General features: G+C 43.1%; 1 protein-coding gene across 21 annotated transcripts in view; it reads left to right on the top strand.

Moving 5' to 3' along the window:
• PSD3 (pleckstrin and Sec7 domain containing 3) overlaps positions 1-21,626 on the top strand; it is a 588,112-nt gene that overhangs the window by 262,298 nt on the left and 304,188 nt on the right. Inside the window, exon 2 of one of the 21 annotated variants that reach the window (XM_070047347.1) lies at positions 133-394. The exons of 17 other annotated variants lie outside the window; for them this stretch is intronic. In XM_070047347.1, coding sequence (XP_069903448.1) covers positions 133-394 — 262 coding nt within the window. Of the gene's footprint in view, positions 1-132; positions 395-2,007; positions 2,443-21,626 lie in introns of those variants that run through there. 3 more of the 21 variants (XM_070047348.1, XM_051819341.2, XM_051819342.2) reach the window with 3 other exon arrangements.

A 21,626-nucleotide genomic window follows, 5' to 3' on the forward strand; every position in this document is an offset into this window, starting at 1 on the left:
AGTATTAGCCTAGTGAGCCGCGGCACGGGCCTGAGCATGCTCTTTAGAAATAGAGTAGGCTTAAGTTGAACACAGTACAGGAGCAGGGATCCTTGTTAGTTCATGCTTTGACGTTCAGTTTGTTATTCCCAGATACTCAGTTGGGGTTTCTCCCTCTGGTGGGAGAGGAGGGAGTTCCATGCAGAAGATCTCTTTGTGCCACTTTTCTGAGGCCTCCTGAGAGTGGTTGGCTCCTGTTAGAAGCAGATGGGGGTCTCCATCTCTGTTTTTGTCAGGTCACTCAGGCAAGAGTGGCATCAACCCAGGGAACTCACCCACTCACCAGCACAAACATTGCCTGCAGCTCCTCTCCATTCCCACCTGGGACACCCAGACCTCTTGCTCCTCAAGACAGGTAAGGAGGATTTCTTTATGTTTGTGGGTTTTAAAATTCTGTGTGTTCCTTTCAGCAACAGACACTTTTTAAAATAACAAAGTGTTTCAGAGAGCTCAAGAGTTCTATCAGCTGATTGAAGTTAGAACTACTATGTCAGAAGTTTGAATGGGGAGACGCTGAGCTCTGCTTCCTGGGCTCCCTAGGCATGCACCACACACTTCTCCCTCCTTTGCTGTGCAATACATGAGCGTGCACGCACACAGGTATCCACACTCACAAGCTGTAACAAGTAAGCTGGTCTCGTAAACTGTCCAGTTGGCGTTTATCCTACCTGACTGCCTTGGGCATGAATTGTCACTGCTGGCTATGGGCCATAGATTCACTAGATAGTTTTGGTTGTAAACTTGATTTTTGCCCAGGAGTAATTATGAAAGTCTCTTCTGCTTTCTATCCCCTACTTGGGCTTTTGTTTTAGTACTTTCTAAATAGCACATACTATCCTAATAACTTTATTCCAACCATAGTAATTTGTAGTAGAATTTTAGAAGTAGAAGGGACATTGATCTAGTTCCCCTATACACACACACAGAACTATGCAGATGAGTATACTGAGGCCAGGGAAGTGAGATGCCTTGTCTAATGTCACACAGTTGGTAATGAAATTGGAGCTAGCTTTAAACACTCTTGTTTAGGCCGCTAGCTCCCCCACCTGAATTCACTTCCCCACAGGCCTCTCCTGCAGCACACAACAGCAGGTCAAGGTTGTTCTCTGGAGCCAGACCACCTGGGTTTACACCCCTTCTCTGTCCTGCTGTTCCATGTGAGCTTTGGAACCTAGCAGTTGTGCCTTATTTTCTCCATCTGTCAAGCGGACGTATTAATACATGTTGAGCAACCCTAATCTGAAGTTCCAAAATTTGAAATGCTCTAAAATCAGAAATTATTTGAGTGTTGACAGAGCATGCAAACAGTTTTGGAATTGAAGCATTTGGATTTTGAATTTTTGGATTAGGGATGCTCAGCTGGTAGAGTCTATGTAAGCATTCCAAAATTCAAGAAATTCCAAAACCTGAAATACTTGTGATCCTGAGCATTTCAGATGAGTCACTTGCAAACTTTAATACCTGCTGTACAGCGTTGTTGTGATGATGGAATGGGTTGATGCCTGTCAAAGCCTGAGAACATTCCCTGGACTATTGAAAGTGCTTGATGTTTAACATAAGCTGTTGTTTTTACTTGTGTGTTTTGAATGCAAGTGGAAAGAAATTGAGTCTGTTGTAAATCCCACTGAAATGTTTGTCTCAGCCTGAGCAGACCGTTAGAGTTCATTCAAAGTAACTGGACTATGTATACCCAGCCCTAGGTCATCTCTGGGAGGCCAGTGTGCTCATCACTGAAGTTAGAGGCATTTCAGTTTGGGGTTCCCTCCTTCCCCTGACTTCCTCACAGTGATGGAGTGCATGAGGCTTAGCTGCCTAGAGTGATGTGGCGGAACAGTCTCAGGTGGGCTGTAGTGCTCCCTATGCTTTTCTGCTTTAGTCTCTTGGCAATCATATTGCCTTTAAATGTTGTGGAGTTATTTTACTCCAGGCCCAGAAGACAAAGGGATCATCAGTCAGATCCTTAAAGGCAGTGGAAAGACTGCTTCCTCCTAGGCACGGCCCAGTGTTTGGTTCCTCCATGTAATAATGTAAATTATGATGTGGCATTGAGCAGTGTGTGGGAGGAGAGAAGAGTTTTTATGGAAGGATGGCCCTGCATTGTCTGTCTGTGTGAATGATGTGGGTGAGATAACCAGCAAGGATTGCTAAGTAACCGCCACATCTGTCAGTCCACTGCATGGGCTGTGGGAGGCAGGGAAGGCACAGTGTGGCGCGCCTCTGTGTCATCACAGTGTCATGGGAGAGCTGTGGCTAAGCTGTGCTCTGTGTGATGAGTAAGGCCCTTGCAGGGCAACTCCATTCAGACCCGAGCGCAATGTGGAGTTGGCTGCAGTGGTGATCCGGGGATGAGTGGGGTGTTCTGCTGAGCTGTGAAACCCTCTGAGGACACCAGCTCTGCTCAGGGTGAGTAAGCCCAGTTCCTGCTTCCATTGCAGGACTGTTCCTCCTCAAAGCCGGCCTCTTGTGTGCTGGCCAGAGCCTGTCACGCCCCTCGCCTTTCCCACAGTGAACAGGCTCCACCTGTAGAGTCGTGTAAAGAAAAGCAAGCAGACTGCAAGGGAAGCCAGGGAAGCTTACCTTTCAGCAGTGACTCTTTTAAAAGGAAAGCTTTGCCCTGCTGTTTCTGATGCTTTTCCTCTTTCATGCTTTATACAGTATTCTTCAAAAACAGACGAACATTTGTTTAAGGTTCTGTCTAAAAATTCAGTGGAAAAATGTATTTGGGCTAGGAGTGCTTCTTCTGTGCAAGCTCTGATGAGCTACTAACGCTGGGAATGGCCAAAGTGACCAGTTAGAACCCTTGTCAGGAGTGGGGTGTGTGCGCTCCCATGTCGGTCTCGTGGGCAGCTTGGACGGTTCTTCAGCAGGATCAGGAGCTGAGTGGGAGACAGCTGAGTGCAGGGAGTGGTGTTTTGAGAGCTCATTTCCTCTCCAGAGGCCTCTCCCTGCTGCTTGCTTCAAGGTCAGTTCTGAACGGTCTTCCATTCCATTAGTGTGGAATGGGGAAAGCCCATTTGCGGGATGTTCAGAGACTGATTTTGATGTCTGGGAAACACACAGCCTTTTGACATACATGTTAACTGCAACAGGTGAAAGGACGGTGAGGCCTTTTTGTTTTATTGAACTTTTTAAAAAAGATTATTTATTTAAAAAGAAGAGAGAGAGAGAGAGAGCTTCCATCTGCTGGTTCAGTTTTGAAATGATCTCAACAGCCAGGACTGGGCCAGGCCAGAGCCAGTAGCTCCATCTGGGTCTCTCACATGGGTACAGGGGCCCAAGTACCTGGCTTATCCCCCTCTGCTTTCCCAGGCACATTAGCAGGGAGCTGGATTGGAAGTGGAGCTGCTGGGAATGGAACCGGTGCCCATAGGGGATGATGGCACTGCAGGCAGCAGCTTACCCCACTGTGCCATGGTACTGGCCCCCATTGTACATTATTTTGAATGGAACTTTTTGGTTTGTATTTCCTTAAGAGAGCTTTCCCAACTCCAGTTAGTTGTTTTTTTTTTTTTAATTTTATGATTGAGTAATGATACTTGCATTCATTAGTCACAAAAATGCTTTTGGAGAGCAGAAGAGACAAAGAAGGGAGGGTCAGACTGGTTCCATTCAAGGTCTCTTGTTGACCTTTGGGTAATTTTTCATGTTTAGTGTTTCCTGATCACATCATGGAGCCATAGCCCTCCCTGAAATCAAAACTAAGGCTAACATTGTTGGCAGAGGGTTGTTTTAGAGATCGGAAAGCCTACTCAGGCCGTGAGGTGAATTCCAAGTGAGCTGTGTCAGATGGTATTGCATCATTTCACACTGTTAGTGACTGGTTAAGCCATAGAATCATTTCATAAATGGGATAACTTAAAACCATGTGCAATTACGTCTTCCATAGAGAGATTGGAGAGCCGTGTCTATACATGACAGGCATTTAGAACATTCCTCATGGTTTTGTTCCCAGAGTGACTATCACTTTGCCTGGGAGGCGTCTGCCTGATGTGCAGCACAGTGTCTCCAGAATACAAGTTGTTGATCTGATTGAGCTTAGTGTAATGTCATCCTTGTTCTTAAACAAGGTGGAGGATTACTCGAAAGCCTCAGAGATGACCAGAATGCTTTTAGAGTTTTTTCTCTCATTTCATTTACTGTGCTCATTTATAGTCTTTTGCTAGTTAGAGATAAGACATCAACCTAAATGATTTGACCTAAAAACCTCCATTTAATGCGGTTACCTAAGAGAATTACACTAGTAGAACTGAGAGAAGAAGCATGCTCAATTTCTCTTAGAGGCTACTCTGATTTTTATTGAACTTGCTCTTACCCTCTAACTCTTGAACTCTGTGTGTGCATACTAATGTTTATTTTATTTTGATAATAGCTTACATGACATTTACATGAAAGCATTTGAGTAGTTTATAAAATATACTGTCATAGATTGGCATGTGTTGAGAGTGCTTGTTAATACTGGGAGGTCTTAGCAGGCAGCTGGCCCCTGCCCCAGTGAGTGGCCAAGAGCTTGACCATAGCTGGTCCAAGAGCGTTTCACATTTGCTATCTATGCTTTATTTCTGCATCTTGTGCTTTGCATGTGGTAATGCATCTGTTAGGTTTTTAAGATTATTCTGTATGTGCTGCCTGGGGTGAGTTTCTGGCTTCTGCGCATACCTTCTCACCCCTGCCTTGTAGGCCTCTATCCTCATTCTCTTCTCTTCCACTGAATGTATAGTCAGCAGCCTGGCTGTCTGATCAAAAAGAATTTTATTTGAATGAGATTTTCTTGCGTACTAAACCCAATACCAAAAGGAACTTGATTTACAGACATGAATTCTGTATTTATGGAAGGCAATTTGAAAAGCATAAAGAAAATGAATCTATTTATTACTAAAATATTAGTATTGTCACCATTTTGGTATGTGTATCTTCTGCCTTTGTGTGTATTTGTGCGTGTGTGTGTGCAAGTTAATGTGTGTCTGATATTATACAGTATATAGTTTACAGTTTATTTAAAATGAGTACCTCTCAAAGTATAGTGTTGACATAGATACCACTGATGGTACATGGAATAATTGTAGGGAATACATGAAAGTGACATGGTACATGGAATAATTGTAGGGAATACATGAAAGTGACATCACTGAATTCCTGCACACCAGCCAGCTGGTCAGCTCTGTCTTCAAAATCTATTCACAATTGAACTCTTCCCTTTCCTGATGCCGCTGTGATCTGAGTCACCATGGTTTTCTACAACACCCTTTTCACAGTGCCCTACTTTAGTCTTTTACCCATTTCTTGATCTGCCATCTCACCCAGAGTATAAGCCCAAGTTTTTAGCATGGCTGCAGGTCCGTCCCTACATGATCCTGGCCCTGCTCTGTGCCCCGTATCTCCTGACTTAGGCTTTCATGTTCTTCTTGCTCACTCTGCCTCAGGTGCATCTGACACCTGCCTGTCAGTGAACACACAACAGGCTTGCTTCTGCCTCGGCCCTGGGCCTCTGCTTTCCTTTCTTCCTGGAGAGCTTATCCTCAGAGCATCCCATGGCCTGCTCCTCCTCCTCACCTTTCCAAAGGTTCCTTTCTGGGGCTGGCACTGTGGCATAGCAGCACGAGTTCGAGTTCTGGCTGCTCTGCTTCCATTCCAGCTCCCTGCTGATGTGCCTGGGGAAGCAGTGGAAGATGGAAGTCATTGAGCCCCTGCCCCCATATGGGAGACCTGGAAGAAGCTCCTGACTCCTGGCTTAGGGTCGGCCCAGCCCCTGCCATTGCAGACATATGAGGAGTGAACCAGTGGATGGAAGATCTCTATGTCTCTCCCTCTCTCTCTCTAACTCTGCCTTTTAAATAAATAGATAAATCTTAAAAAAAAAAAAAAAAAAGGAAAAGAAAGAAAGAAAAAAAAGAGAACAAAACAGAGGTTCCTTTCTGTTGCACACTTGCTCGGCTCCCTTCTCTGAAATTATACCTGCTTTCCTCCCAAACCAAAGCCTCATATTCCGCTTGCCACTCTCAGCTTCCCTTCTTAGCTTCTCTTCTTAGCCCTATATCTTAACTTGCTGCCCGTTTCACTTACTGCCTGTCTCCTGAAGTGTAAGCTCCACAAGTAGTTCTTGGCATTTAATAGGCACTCGGTGAATGCTGATTGGAAGAGTAGATGACATAAAAATCGTGAGCTATCTTGGAGAATATTAATCAGTACATGAGGTACAGGGATATGCAAAAAGTCATGAAAGTGGTAAGTGATATTTGAGAAACTTTGTAGGTAGTCTTTGTTTCTTTTGTGTTCTTATTGTAAATAGCACTGCAGTGAATACTCCTAAGTAACTTTTGTGTGTATATATTTATAATTATTTCCTTAAAAATAAAAACTTATAATCGCTGCCTCTTAGGGCATGCACATTTTTAAGAGTTATTAAAACAAGAACACATGTTTCAGCTTGCACTTTTCCTTCCAGAGTATGAACACCTGTATTTCTTCCATCCTTCACTGTGCCTTGTGTAAATATGGTTTTTATCTTATCTCTTTTTTTTTGAGAGGCAGACACACACACACACACACACACACGCACGGTAGAGGCGGGAGGGTAGAGATAGAGATATAGTGATGGTGACAGAGCTTTCATGTACTGCCTCATTTTCCAAATGGGAGACTGGGCCAGGCTGAAGCCAGGAGTCAGGAAGATAATCCAGGTCACCTACATAGGTGACAAGAACCCAGTCACTTGAACCTTCACCTGCTGCCTCCCCAAATAGCAAAAGCTGGAGTTGAGCCAGATGTGGGTGCTAGAACCCAAGGCACTCTGATATAGGACTTGGGCTTAACCACTCAGCTTCATGCCCACGTCCTCAGTGCCTTTTTATCTTTACCAATTTGACAGCTGAAAAAACTCTCTGAATGCCTCGGCTTGCACTTCTTTGATACGGGTAACATTTTTCCACTTGTCCGATTCTTTGTGAACTGCCTGCTCACATGTTTTGGTTGGGCCTCTGGTTACAGTGAAAACCTACTTGAACTAATTTCAATTGGCTAGATACCACAGGCACTTGGGTTATGTCCAAGAACGGAATGGAAAGTCAGAGCTTCCAGACACAGGAACTGGAGGTCTGCTTCTCTCTGCCATCCCCACCCTGTTGCTTATCTCATAGCTCTTCATTCCAGCTGGCTTTGGTTTGCCATGCCGTCTATGTCAGCCCTTACTTTACCCAGCCTATAGCTAGTTCAGATACCCATCAAAATCCAAGTGCCATGGATATCTGTATCCCAGATTTCTAGGAATGAGCAAGCTCCTGGGTGAATTCCATCCATTGGTCACTCCTGCGGTAGTCAGCTGAGACCAGACACTTGAGTAACTTCCAAGGGCTGGGGCTGAAGAGGTTTCTGTAGCCGGGACACAATGAGGAGCAAGTTCCACACTGTGCCTCTGGCTCCTGTTTTGGTTTGCTGTGTTCCTCTTTCTCCTGGAGGTACATGAAAGTCCTTTACGTAGAGGGGATAGTTTTGTCCTTTGTCTCATAGGGCTTTTTCTATTTATCATTTTAATGTTGCTTGAGGGTGTTGCCATGTAATTAAATCTGTCAAACCATGATTTCTGCTAGTGTAAAGGTTAAAAATACCTTTCCTGTGGGGAAATTACATATTGTGTGTTTTCTTCTAGTCCTTTATGGTTTTATATTTTATGTGCCTCTTGAAGTGTATTACATTCTAGATTCAGAAGAGAAATAATACTTTTACAATATTTGCTCCAGGAGCATAGTGTCTATTTGGTTCTCATTTATTCCTCAGCAAAATCTTATAGCTTTCTTTCTTTTAGTCCAGTACTTTTCTTAGGTTTATTCCTAGCTACTTTGTAAATTTTACTCTTGGTGGAATTGTTCTCAACTGCATTTCCTAACTATTCCTTACATTAAAGCTATTTTTATAATTTTAAAATCTGCCAGTTTACTCCCCAAATGCCTACCACTGGGATGGACTGAGTCAGAGCCAGGAGCCCAGAATGGGTTGCAGGGACCCAACTATTCGAGCCATTACTGCAGCCTTCCAGGGATGGCATTTGCACAAAGCTGGAGGCGGATATCAAACTCAGGCACTCCTAGGTAGTCCAAGGGCATCATAGCCAGCATCCTAACTGCCAGACTAAACAGCTGCCCCTAGTTCTAACATTTTTACTTAATGTATTTAAACAGTTACAGCATCTGCAAGTAATTATTTTATTTCTGCTGTTCTGTCTCTTCCTTTCATTTTTTTCTCAATTTTTTTTGGCTGTATATTTTAGAATGAGGAAAATAACAATTGGAATGTAGTGCATGTCTTATACTGTTGTAGTTTACTAGCGATAATTACTCTGACTAATCAGAATGCTTTGGCAACTTACACAGAAATTATAGGTAAATGAAGTTTGTGGAAGACCTATATTGACCCAAAAGATTTTCTCCACTGGCTTGTCTTGGAGCCTGACATTCTTGCTTGGTAGTCACTATGGCCAAAGCATTCATTGCCTCTGGAGAGACCCTGTTAAAATGCGCATGAGATCTTCTCCATTAACATGAAAAGGGTACTTTGAAGAGTTTGTGAAAAAAAAAAAAAAAAGATTAAAAGATGAGTGTGTTGTTGCAAGATTGTTTTGAAATCCATGGATTTTTCATAATACATATTTTATGAAATGTTTGAAGAACCCATGTACATATGATTTCATTTTCTTTGCATCAAAAATAAAATTCCATTTTCCCATGAACTTCTTGGAGTGCCCTCTTTTTATTAGTACTAAAGTACCATGTCATGGATGTGGTTATCTGATTACTTTCTAATAATTGATCTTTGTCTATTATTGTGGGTAGTTGGAAAATGGATTTTCAACAAATGGAATATTAAGTGGGTGGTGATGCCAGCCCAAGTCCTCACAGTGTGGCAGCTGCTAACCTGTCTGCATCTGTGCCTGCTCTGTTCTGTGCACCTCCTTACCACTATCTCATATGCTTCAGCCACAATGAACTTCTTTTGCTTTTCCTTCTGTGTTTTCTTGCCTGGGGGCATTCCTGGTTGCCCCCAGCATCCTCCTCTCTAGGTGACAACTTTAATGTCACTTTCTCCATAAATACTAGTTTCCACAGATGAGGGTTTGTGTGCAACTGCGTACTCCTGTTGTGCCCCACATTTTCTTTAAAGTAACGTTGTTATGATTGCTTTTAAAAATCGTCTGAAGGCCGGTGCTGCGGCTCACTTGGCTAATCCTCTGCCTGCGGTGCCGGCACCCTGGGTTCTAGTCCCGGTTGGGGTGCTGGTTCTGTCCCAGTTGCTCCTCTTCCAGTCCAGCTCTCTGCTGTGGCCCGGGAAGGCAGTGGAGGATGGCCCAAGTGCTTGGGCCCCTGCACCCGCATGGGAGACCAGGAAGAAGCACCTGGCTCCTGACTGCAGATCGGCACAATGCACCGGCTGCAGTGCACCAGCTGTGGCGGCCATTTTGGGGGTGAACCAATGGAAGGAAGACGTTTCTCTCTGTCTCTTTCACTGTCTAACTCTGCCTGTCAAAAAAAAAAAAAAAAAAAATCATCTCAAAACACAGTGCCAGAGGGCATTTCTGCCTTGTTGGCCATTGTGTCTGACTCATAAATAGTTACTCAATAAATGTTTGCTAAATGAATGGATATGAAGAGGGTTGGAGGACAGTGCTTGGCATGTTAGCAGCAATCTGGAGCAACTGCAAGGAGTCACCCTAATTTGTAGAAGTAGTAGCATGAGAGACTTCGGAGGGGCGATGGGGAGAGGACAGTGTGTGCCTGTGCCCAGTCTAGTTTTACCTTGCTCTGACCCTGTGTAGAACTGCAGGGAAAGGCTGACTTGTTTACTGGAGGGGAGGGGTTTCAAACATGAATGAACTCTGTGCAGCCTTGGACATGAAGGCAAACGGAACCCTGTGTTTTATGCTTTTATCCTCTGATTTCTTGGCTCTTCTGGGTTGTGATAATGTGTCCACTGGGTTTCTACAGCATCTGAAATGCCAGACAGGCTCATAACTTCCAGGAACTCCACCTATAATGAAGACCATAATTTAGAAAGCCAGAATGAAAAAGGGCAGTAGGAGGAAAAACCAAGGAAGAGTGTGTAGAAAAAGTTGGTGCTGTTTTGTTGGCAAAAGGAAATTTGCTTTTCATGAGCCTGGATAGTACTAGTTTATGCAAGAATTCCAGAATGGATAAAAAATTATCATACACTTTCAGCTGTTCTTAAGTTAGCTTCCTTCTCATGCTTCTACTTTTTATGTCACCATATTAATTCCGTTATGTTTTGTAAACTTAGAACTGAGTTTAAGTGGGAAGACCAAACACATTTTGGTTATTTTCTGTATCTCCTTTATTGATACTAAATGTTTATGAAGAAAACTGCCATCTGATATATTGAACTTGGAGAATCAAAACCAATATAGGCTGACTGAGTTGACTTTTATGTGAAATTAGTGTATGACTAACAAAATTTAAGCAAATTGATACTGCTGATTCTTGCAGATTTGTTTGGTAGGGTGCTGTATTTCAGTTTAGAGCCATTTTGGAGCTGTGCAAGGGCTTGCATTTAATCCTTTTGTTTTGCAGGTGAGGAGGCTCAGGTATTAAGTGACTTGCCATGCAGCCCTTTGGCTTCAGAGCCAGACCAAAAATACTTACATTATTGCATGCACTTCATTCAGGTGTTGCAGTTGTCCCATGTTACAGATGACCAAACTGAGGCACAGGGACGTTAACCACCTTGCCCAATATCACACAGCTACCAAATGTCAGAACCAGGATCTGAGTTAATATGGAATGTGTGGGTCCCAAGTCCTTCCCTTTAACCACTATGTTGTGTTGCCTCCCATTGGCTCTCCTGACTGGCAATCCAGTATTCTCTGCTTTTTGCCCTGTTGTCACCCCGAGTTTTTTCAGCATAGCTCCTTTCCCAGTAAATGGCCCCTGTAGACGTTTTCCATAATTGAAAATTGTACCAGCTTTCTTCCAAGATACCATATTCTGTCCTCACAGATGGCTTAAGCTCAAAGACTGTAATGTGTGATTTAGGAACCCTAAAATAGGAAACAGGTTCATACTGAGTATCCCTCATCCAAATTGCTTGGGAACAGAAGAGCTTCAGATTTCAGAGTTTTTTAGATTTTGAAATTTTGCTGATTGAGCATCCCTAATCTGAAAATCTAAAACTGAAACCGATTTTTAATTTTCAGATTAGGGATGCTCTGCCTGTACCTACATGCCTACAGGTAGTGGGAACAGTGTACCGAATAGGGAATAGTTTGGGCTATGCTGTAGAATTTTTGTTAATCTCCTTTCTCAGCCTGAAATTCATTAGTTAACTCCTTTTTAAAACAATTGTCTCAAAAGCCACCAAATGAAATGATTTGATGCTCTAATAGTCATAGTGTGCTTGGATGCTTGTTAAGTGCCATTTTTCTACTGTGGATGGCAAGAGATAATTTCTGCTGTTTTCTTTTAAACAAGTTGCATTATGCATCTGCTTTGTGTCTTCCTGGGACACTGCTGATAAGAGATGCTCAAAAGTTTCAATGTATGAAACTTGCTGTAAGGGAAGATTCACCCAGAATACACCTGCTTTAGATATGGTGCTTTAGAGTTTGTAGTTGGAAGACCAAATAGTACTTAGGTTTATTTCAACAATAGCACATGTAGATCGAGAGGCTGTGGCATAACTGGGTCCCTGGGCTTGAGGGGCCTATAGGACTCAAAGGGCTCTTTCAGCCAATAGAAAATTACTGAGATTTGGTATCTTTAGAGTTTTCTGGGCAAAATTTCTTGTAATTGTTTCTCATCAGGCCCTGTGAGGTGATGACTTTTTGAAGAGTGATTTTTTTTTGTTTGTTTATTTTTGTTTTTATAGAATTGTAATAAAGGGGCCAGCGTTGTGGTATAACAAGTTAAGTCTGCCTGTGACACTGGCATTCTCTATGGGCATGATTTGAGACCAGGCTGCTCCACTTCTGATCCAGCTTCCTGCTGATATACCTGGGAAAGAGCGGAAGATGGCCCAAGTGCTTGGGTCTCTGCACCCATGTGGGAAACCCTGAAGAAATTCCAGGCTCCTGGCTTTAGCCTGGCCCAGCACTGGCCAATATGGCCATCTGGGGCGTGAACCAGCATATAGGAGATTCTCTCTCTCTCTCTCTCTCTCTCTTTTTCCTCCTCCTCCTTTCTATGTAATCCTACCTTTCAAATTTAAAAAAATGTAAAAGATTTTCCTTGAACTTTGTAACATCTTCTAATAAATCTTATATGTTATTTTAACACATAACTAAATAAGTGCTCTATGAGAAGCATAAAAAAAGTGCAGTGTGAGTATAAAGTCATGTCAATCAGGAGTCTTTTTGTGGACATCGTGGAGCTGTTTGATTTGATCCTTGAAGAATGAGTAGATTCTTTTTTAAAAAAATTTATTAATTTATTTGAAAATCAGAGTTACACAGAAAGAGAGAGAGAGGTCTTTCATCTGCTGGTTCACTCCCCAGATGGCTGCAACAGCTGTAGCTGAGTTGATCCAAAGCTAGGAGCCAAGAGCTTCTTTATCTCCCAAATGGATGCAGGGGCTTAAGGACTTGGGCCATCCTCTGCTGATTTCCAGGTGCATTAGCAAGGAGCTAGATCAGAAGGGGAGCAGCTAGGACTCAAACCAGCGCTCATATGGGATGCTATCGCTGCAGGCTGGGGCCTTAACATGCTGCCCCACAGCAGTGGCCCCAGAATGGTAGATTTTTAAATGCCAGGAAGGAGGAAGGATACTTGAAGCTAAAGGGATATTAGCAGCAGAAAAGGGGCTTTACAGTGTACGTGGAGACGTTGAGACTTGAGACTTGATGGGTTGAGTGGAACAAATCCAGGAACACCGTGCTGAAACAGTGTCACAGGCACTGTGCTGTTGAGTCTGGACTGTATTTAGTAGGCACCAGAATGTTTTTGAGGAGGGATATGATAGTGTTCTACTTACCATTTTTAGTCCTAGGAGAACTCTGGGAGAATGGAGGTTTGAAGTAGAAAGAAGAGTAAAGACCCATTGGTGACTGAATGTATCTGATGATTCCTGGCTTACCATATAGCCTTAAAACTTAATTGCTTCTGTGTTTTTGAATGACTTTTTCAGTTTTTTTTTTTTTTTTTATAGTATAGGGAGTTTACTAGGAAAGTTTAATTTTAAATGCCTGAAGCTTTTAATTATGCAATTTAGGGAATATCTTGTTAACTTTCTTGAGTCCTTTTTTGTAAAATAAGTGTAAACTGTCTATGTTATAAAGAATTTATGATACTGAAGTAATTTGAGTGTGCAAAACAAAGCACATTATCTACCTTCTTCCCCAAACAGTCTGACTTATGTTTATCTTGGTTAAAGATGGGTTGAAGTCACTGTAATTCACTCCTTTGTCCAAGTCAGAAGCTTGGAAGTCTTCCTTGATCCCTCCCTTCCTTTCATTCCCCATATGTAAGTGCCTATTACATTCTGTTGCTTTGTATTAATTACCTTGTATGGAGTCCATTTTTCTTGTCACCTGAACTTTTGCGGGGGTCCATCATCTCTCTCACTTTCTTAACATTTTCCAAACACTTACTGGCCAGCCACTGTTTTAGGTGCCTTACAGATCCCAACTCATATAACTATCTTTTTAGTCCAATCATTCTTTTTTTTTTTTTTAAGATTTATTTATTTGAAAGGCAGAGTTACAGAGAGGCAGAGGCGGAGAGAGAGAGAGAGAGAGAGAGAGAGAGAGAGGTCTTCCATTTGCTCCATTCACTCCCCAGATGGCTGCAATGGCCGGAGCAGGGCTGATCCGAAGCCAGGAGCCAGGAGCTTCTTCTGGGTCTCCCACGCAGGTGCAGGGACCCAAGTATTTGGGCCATCTTCTACTGCTTTCCCAGGCCATAGCAGAGAGCTGGATTGGCAGAGGAGCAGCTGGGACTCTATCCAGCTCCCATATAGGATGCCGGCACTGCAGGCGGGCACAGTGCCAGCCTCAAATCAGTTTTGATAGTGCCACTAATTCTCCCAAATCTGGTCCTGTTTCTTATCTTCCTCCCATGCCTTAATATTCCACACCCCTATTTTTACTGCTTCTTCTCCTATACTCTGTAGTGTAGTGACACTGGCTTTTTGTAGGGCTCTGCAGAAGTCATGAAGTTTTGTGCCTCTGAGACTCGCTGGTGTTATTCCTTGTGTTGGGAGCACCCTTCTTTGCCTCTCTCCTCCTGGTACATGCCACCTTTTGGGTCAGGGTTGTGTTGAAATTGAAGTACTAGCAGCGTCTTTTTTCCCCTGTCTTGCTTGTTATGTAGTTGTATAAAGCTTGTCTTCATCTCCTAGGTTATGAAATCCTTCATGTTGGGAGATGAATTTTGTTCTTTATTCTTGGCATGCCTGACATAAGGAGGGGATGCTTAGTGACTGATATCATTGAGGGAACTCTGGCACCTCTGTCTCTCTGTTAACCTCTACTCTTAACTCTGCACGGAATAATGTGTAAGCCATCCTACTGTTCATACCGCTTTGGTATGACCTGATGTTAATTATGTTACAGCGCTTAGGGCTCAGAACTCACAGTACATTGGAGAGATAGAAGGCATTCTGCCTTTGGCCATAGAAATGTTCATAGCACTGTTGTGAGTACAAAATGGAAGTTGCCCCTGGGTGTGTATAGCCATAATTAGATTTTTAAAAATCAGAGACAGACTTCCAGAAATGTTCCAAAGGACCCTCACCAAAACTGTGGAAGCCCACATGCATACTTCAGACTTCAAAGACAAATCAATAGAGATTACTGGAATCAATTGTGTGTAATATGACTGTATCACCGCTTAGTGGCAACATCTCTTTTTTCCCAAGAGAAGAGTACAACAGGTCTTTAGGAAGTAGTTCATTTACATCACAAGGAATATAAGGTAATAAAACATTATGCTATTTGATGACCCAGATAGGAAGTTGGACTTTGGAAGTTAAAAGGAAGTTGCTTACTGACGTAATTCCATTTCTACCCAAGAATTGCTATGTGAAGAGTAGTATACTAGTATTCTGGTTATCCAGAGAAAACAATCATTGGGTGATATCCATCTATCAAGAATGAGATTTATTAATAGGAATTGGCTCATATAGTTACAGAGGCCAAGAATGTAGTCTCTGAAAGCTGGAGCCCCAGGAAGGCTGGTGGTGTCGGTTGAAGACCTTGAGAGCCCGAGAGCTGACGGCATAGGTCCCAAAGTCTGAAGGCCTGAGCACTCACAGCTCCCCATCCAGGAGATCATGTTTCAGTTCAATCAGGCAAAGATTGAATTTCGCCTTCCTCAGTCTTTTTGTTCCGACCCTCATGGGACTGGAGGAGGTCCACTCACATGGGAAGGCTTGTCTGTTTCACTCAGCTCACCAGTTCAGATGCAGACCTCTTCTGGAAACACCTTCACAGGCACATCCAGAGATGTGTAACCAGGCATCTGGGTATCCTGCAGCCCAGTCAAGTTGGCACAGAACATCAACCATCTCAGTATCTTTTTCTGTAAAGAAGAAGTTACAGAACTGAGCACCTGATCAAGTGAAGAACTAGGCACATCCTGCCCAATGTTCTCACTTTGCTAATACCCATACTTTTATTTCTTAAAATTTTTAAAAAGATTTGTTTATTTGAAAGAGTTACACATAGAGAGAGAGAGAAAGGTAGAGACAGAGAGAGAGAGAGAGAAAGAGAGAGAGAGAGAGAGAGGTCTTCCATCGCTGGTTCACTCCCTAAAATGGTTGCAACGGCCAGAGCTGAGCCAATCCAAGCCAGCAGCCAGGAGCTTCTTCCGGGTCTCCCACATGGGTGCAGGGGTCCAAGCACTTGGGCCATCTTTTGCTGCTTTCCCAGGCACATTGGTAGGGAGCTGGATTGGAAGTGGAGCAGCCAGGACTTGAACAGGTGCCCATATGGGATGGCAGCGTTGCAGGCCGGGGCTTTAACCCACTGCACTATAGCACCGGCCCCAATACCCATACTTTTAAAAGATCAGATTTTCTCAGGCCATTCTCAGCCCATCACAAGTATTGATCAATTCAAGAAGTAATAATATTCAAAATATAAGTCATAGTTCCTTTTCTTAAACCAAATCATCTTTAATACAAATAGTGAGACCCTCTAGGTTCATTTTTTCCAATAAACATGAATCATTTTCCTCAACAATCACATCCTTAATTGTTATTTAACCTCTAATACAATAAAGTAGTTAGGATGAGAAAGCTTAAAACCTGTGGCCCTTGAACTTTCAGTTGTACCTTCTATCATTGTGATTGCTAAATGGGCACACACTCCAAAACCTATGAGTCCAGCCCTGTACATATGGTGTCCAGGAATGCATGTGTTTTTGCAAGCTCCCAGGTGATTCTTACAGGCATTGAAAGAGCTACAGTGGTCTTTATAAAAACAGATAGCTGATAACTCTAAACCCCACTGGTACAGAAGTTTTCTACATTTTTTTTAACTTTTTTTTTTTTTTTTTTGGACAGGTAGAGATATAGACAGTGAGAGAGACAGAAAGTGTCTTCCCTCCACTTGTCCACTCCCCAAATGGCTGCCACGGCGCTTCCTCCTGGTCTCCCACGCGGGTGCAGGAGCCCAAGCACTTAGGCCATCCTCCACTGCTCTCCTGGGCCACAACAGAGAGCTGGACTGGAAGAGGAGCAACCGGGGCTAGAACCCGGCACCCTCATGGGATGCCGGTGCCACAGGCAGAAGATTAACCAAGTGAGCCACTGTGCTGGCCCCTTCTACATTTGCCTTAAGGTAGCTTTTTGAGATTTAGCTAACCTACTGGTTCTCAAATTTTAGGTCTGAGACAGGGCTGGAAAAGTTGGCTCCATAGCAGTTTTCCAGGTAATTCTAAGTAAGGCATTTGTAAGAAATTTGAGAATTACTGGAAAGTTGAAGAGATGTGTGTGTATGTAAGGGGTGGAGGTATGGGGAGGAGAGAAAGAGCCTGGTGCAGTAGAGTTCTATTAAATACTGTTTTGGGTTATCTGACTCTGATCCCTTTGTTTGCTCAAAGACTTGTTTAAAGGAGTAATGTTGGACTTGTGTCTGCTTTGGCACACTGTGATGAAATATCACATGTCATTACTCTGTCTTCTTAGATCTATATTGCAGGTCAGGGGTTGAACAACGTCATCTTGCTCTGAACTTTTTTCTAACTGCTTTTTTCAAATCTTACATATTTGTAGCATTTACCATAGATAGTGAAGTATGTATGCTTGCATTGATATATGGCCCCTGAATCTATTCTGGGCAGTGGGGTGGACTTTTTTTTTGGTATTTATATTTTATAAAATCAATTCTGGGAAGCAGAATCTTAGAAAATATTTTTGATATAACAGCTGTGTTTGGATGACTTAATTTATATGATTTCTGATCCTTGAAGTAACCCTTTAGGGGAAACATCATTTACAAACAAGGACACTCGGGCTCACAGTGGCAACACAATTTGGCAGAGGCCTGAGGCCTGGCCTGGATAAGGCTCCAGATACCTTTATTTCCCCTTAGCCAGTTATTTGGTCTTTCCTTCTGTTTCACTTAAAGTCCATCTGAGGACACTGTACTGTTTATTATGGAAAGTTCTCTAGGATTGAAGACAGATGTGTTTTATCTATTTATTTATTTATTTATTTATTTTTTTGACAGGCAGAGTGGACAGTGAGAGAGAGACAGAGAGAGAAAGGTCTTCCTTTGCCGTTGGTTCACCCTCCAATGGCCGCCGCTGCAGCCGGCGCACCGCGCTGATCCGATGGCAGGAGCCAGGAGCCAGGTGCTTTTCCTGGTCTCCCATGGGGTGCAGGGCCCAAGCACCTGGGCCATCCTCCACTGCACTCCCTGGCCATAGCAGAGAGCTGGCCTGGAAGAGGGGCAACCGGGACAGAATCCGGCGCCCCGACCGGGACTAGAACCCGGTGTGCCGGCGCCGCAAGGTGGAGGATTAGCCTATTGAGCCACGGCGCCGGCCCTATCTATTTATTTTTAAGGATTTATTTATTTTATTTGAAAGGCAGAGTTACAGAGAGGCAGAGGCAGAGAGAGAGAAGTAGAGAGAGGTCTTCTATCTGCTGGTTCAGCAATGGCTGGAGCTATGCCAATCCAAAGCCAGGAGCCAGGAGCTTCTTCTGGGTCTCCCACATGGGTACATGGGCCCAAGCACTTGGGCCACCTTCTACTGCTTTGCCAGGTCATAGCAGAGAGCTGGATCAGAATTGGAGCAGCCAGGACTCGAACCAGCACCCATAGGGGATGCCGGCACTGTAGGCCGTGGCTTTACCCACTGCGCCACAGCACCAGCCCTGACAGATGTGTTTTAATTCCAGCTGTATATCTAAGTAGCTTTGTGTCTTTGGGAAAGTCAGTTAAGCTCTCTGAGTCTTGCTTTTTATATTTTATATTTTCCCTCTATTAAGTTTATGGTGCTTTCTAGCACCACCCTCACCCCCCCATATTAGGAAAATTTGTGAGCATGTGTGTGTGTGTGTGTGATATGAAGCACTGTTTATACTTACAAGGAGAGAAAGCAGGTAGTGGTATCGTCATTTGTAATAATGAGCTTTCCCCCAAACTTTGGCAAATTTAGAATGATGTCTATGGGAGTCACTTCTGCAGGTATTTTCATTGTGTGAAGTGACTAGCTTGTGACAACACCGTGAGAAGGTGCAGAAACGTCATCTTTTGGGTGACTTGCATCTGCTGACTGCAGCAAGTCTCAGGATTTATGATCTGGGCCAGAAAGCCAGAATGACCCCGGTAGGAGAGGACTTATAGCACCCCTGGAGGGTTAGGAGGAGGGCCGAATTCCACCTCTGCTGTTATTGCCACTTGACTTGTACTTTCTTCTTTTTATTCTCAGTGGCTGGGGTAAAGGTCTTTTGGGAGGACTGGTGAGAACTGAGCTACTGCGTGTTTAGGTTTTATGTTACTGGCCCTAGTTGCAGTGATAAGAATTAAGGATGTGAAACCAATGCTGTCTAGATCATTTGACTGCAATGGAAGGAGAAATTTAAAAATGAATTTTAAAGATGGTGCCAGTATGGGTTCTGTTTCCTACAGACCCCAAAGGAAGGAGTGTGTCCTCCGAGTGGAAGTCCCACGCTGGTAGGTTTGTTTCGGCTTCTTAGGTGTTTCTCTAACTTGTGACATGCTTAATTTGTTGGTCTTGTTGTTTGTTTATTTCTCATTTTTTCCTCTCCTCCCTCCCTTCCTTTCTGCCTTCTCTATAAAATCAGTGTGATGATAGTTATTATGTATACTGCATGGATGAAACTGGAGAATCAAGCTTAAATAAAAACCCAGAAGAGCTGATTGGCTGGGTTCACAGGATTTTTGAGTGGTCCTATATGCTAGGCTGTGAGAGTAGTGGAGCCAGGCCCGAGGAAAAATATTCTAGTGTTGCAAATGAATAGAAGTTCTGAACTTCGTTATCAGACATGTATTTTTTTTTATTTTGGAAGGAAGACAAGATATTTATGAGTGAGGTCAGAATATATGTGTCTGATGAATTTCATTCTAAAATGTCACTGTTCTCTGGAAGTCACAAAATATGAGTACAGGCTGTTTTCTGGGCTCACCACTGATACGTGGTTTCTTGTGGCAGATAGCTGGGGATTGCTAAGTGGTTCACATCAATGCCTTGTGGTGATTGAGTCAGTAAGCAGAGACTGTTGTTAGGGAGATACTGATATTAGGATAGACAGCTTCACCCAGGACACCCAAGACACTGACTCTTACAATTAAAAAAAAAAAAAAATTGTACCAAGATGGGATACTGCGCTTCTGAGTGTGTTGCCCCTGCTTGGGTGGGGTGGAGGAGTTTTAGGAACACACTCCTTGGGGTGGTCGGTATTATCAAGGAAAAATGAAACAGATTTGTTCTGCTTTTGAGTGATAGAATTTAGGATCTCCCCAGCCACTGAAAATAAAAGACGAGTACAAGTCAAGTGGCAATAATAACAAAAGTATGAATTTGGCCCTCCTCCTAATCCACCAAAGGTGCTAAATATCCTCTCCTACTAGGGATGACACTGGCTTTCAGGTCCTGCCACAGGCCATCCTCCGAGGAGCTGGAGTAGACAGGGGATGCATTCTGTTTAGGGCTGTGCATGAGGTTTCCTTTTTAGGAAGGGTTATGTATGAGCAGATCACCCCCTAGCTCACTTTTCTTCTCTCAAACCTAATGGTCACTCTATGGGATTCGCGTCACCCAAGATCGTCCCAGGGCCTCTCTTCGACTAAAGTCTCTGTGGTAGAAGATACAGCTTACTGTGTAGATCTAATAGCTTAGCAAGAGTTTGGATGCGGAAGAGCTAGGAAACAGGTGGGTACTAAACAAAGCAAGAAGATAAAGGTTTAAGCAAAGTAAAACTCCCTTTTTCTGAAGCACTTTTATGAAGAATACAAAAGGTTTTGAAAGTTCATGAAAAATCAGATTCAAAGATGTTTATTTGGTACAAAAGTTTTTGGAAATCTATGCATGGTTGTGTTAGTGAGCAGATGCTTGAGAGGAAGGAAGTTGAGTTTTTGACTTCTGGTTTTGGAGGTTCATCTAAGATCAGGTGGCCTCACTGGTCTGGTGTCCGCTGAGGGCAGTGGGTGGCAGAGTATGTGCAGAGGAAGGGTCATGTGGTGGGCCAAAACGCAGGGAGAGAGCTGCTGGGCCCAACTTGGCTTTTATAAACGGCCCTCTTATGAGAACTGCCTGCTGAGGGTGAGCCCGTGTGACAGAAGACCTGCCAGACCCACCTACAAACCATAATTGGATCAAGTCTCCACTCCTAATCCATTTAGCATTACCAGAAGACTTTGGGGACCAAACCTTTAACACAAGGACCTTTAGGATACCCAGACTAATCTCCAAGCTATTGCAATAGTTTTTTCATAATGCACATTTTCCATGAACTTTATGTGAAGGTCCCTTGCACTGTGCCTGCCATGGAGGTTTAGAAGTTAAGGTAAACTTTGGGTTACTTATCATTCCTAATTTTTATAGTTTAGAGGTTATTTGTTCCTCCAAGAAACATCGGCAGAGTAGGGGAAGGGGAGTGCAATTTGAAGTAATTGGTTACATTCTGATTCAACATAAAACTAATATTTGAAGCCATGGATATGGATGTTCCAAAGCTGTCTGGAGTCACAGCTTTGTTCTTGTGTGTGTGTTGGCGGCCTGGAGAGGGAGAGGCCAACATTTTAGATTTTAAAGTGACATGGTTACTTAGTATTATCTTCCAGTAGTGTTTGAGTTAACTGGTAAAATGTTGTTTGTTTCACAGAATTGCTTCAAGAATGAGAAAACCAATATAATTCAGTATTGTTAGGAAAAACCCACACATTTTCATTGGATGTTGTTAGCATCAATTGTAAATATTAGTGTTGATGGATTCACACAAAATCCATTTACTCTAATTTTTCTCGTAAGGAAAAATAATCTTAAAGTTTACCCATAATCTTAAAGTTTTACTCCAGAAGTTGGTGTGATTATGATTTTCTGAAAATGCAGAAGTAAAATTTTAATACTAATTATCTCAAATGGAGTGCACGCCTTAGCTTTCACATTTTACTTGACTGAAAA

Source organism: Oryctolagus cuniculus, chromosome 8 (genome assembly GCF_964237555.1).
Source record: "Oryctolagus cuniculus chromosome 8, mOryCun1.1, whole genome shotgun sequence".
NCBI classification, from domain to species: domain Eukaryota; kingdom Metazoa; phylum Chordata; class Mammalia; order Lagomorpha; family Leporidae; genus Oryctolagus; species Oryctolagus cuniculus.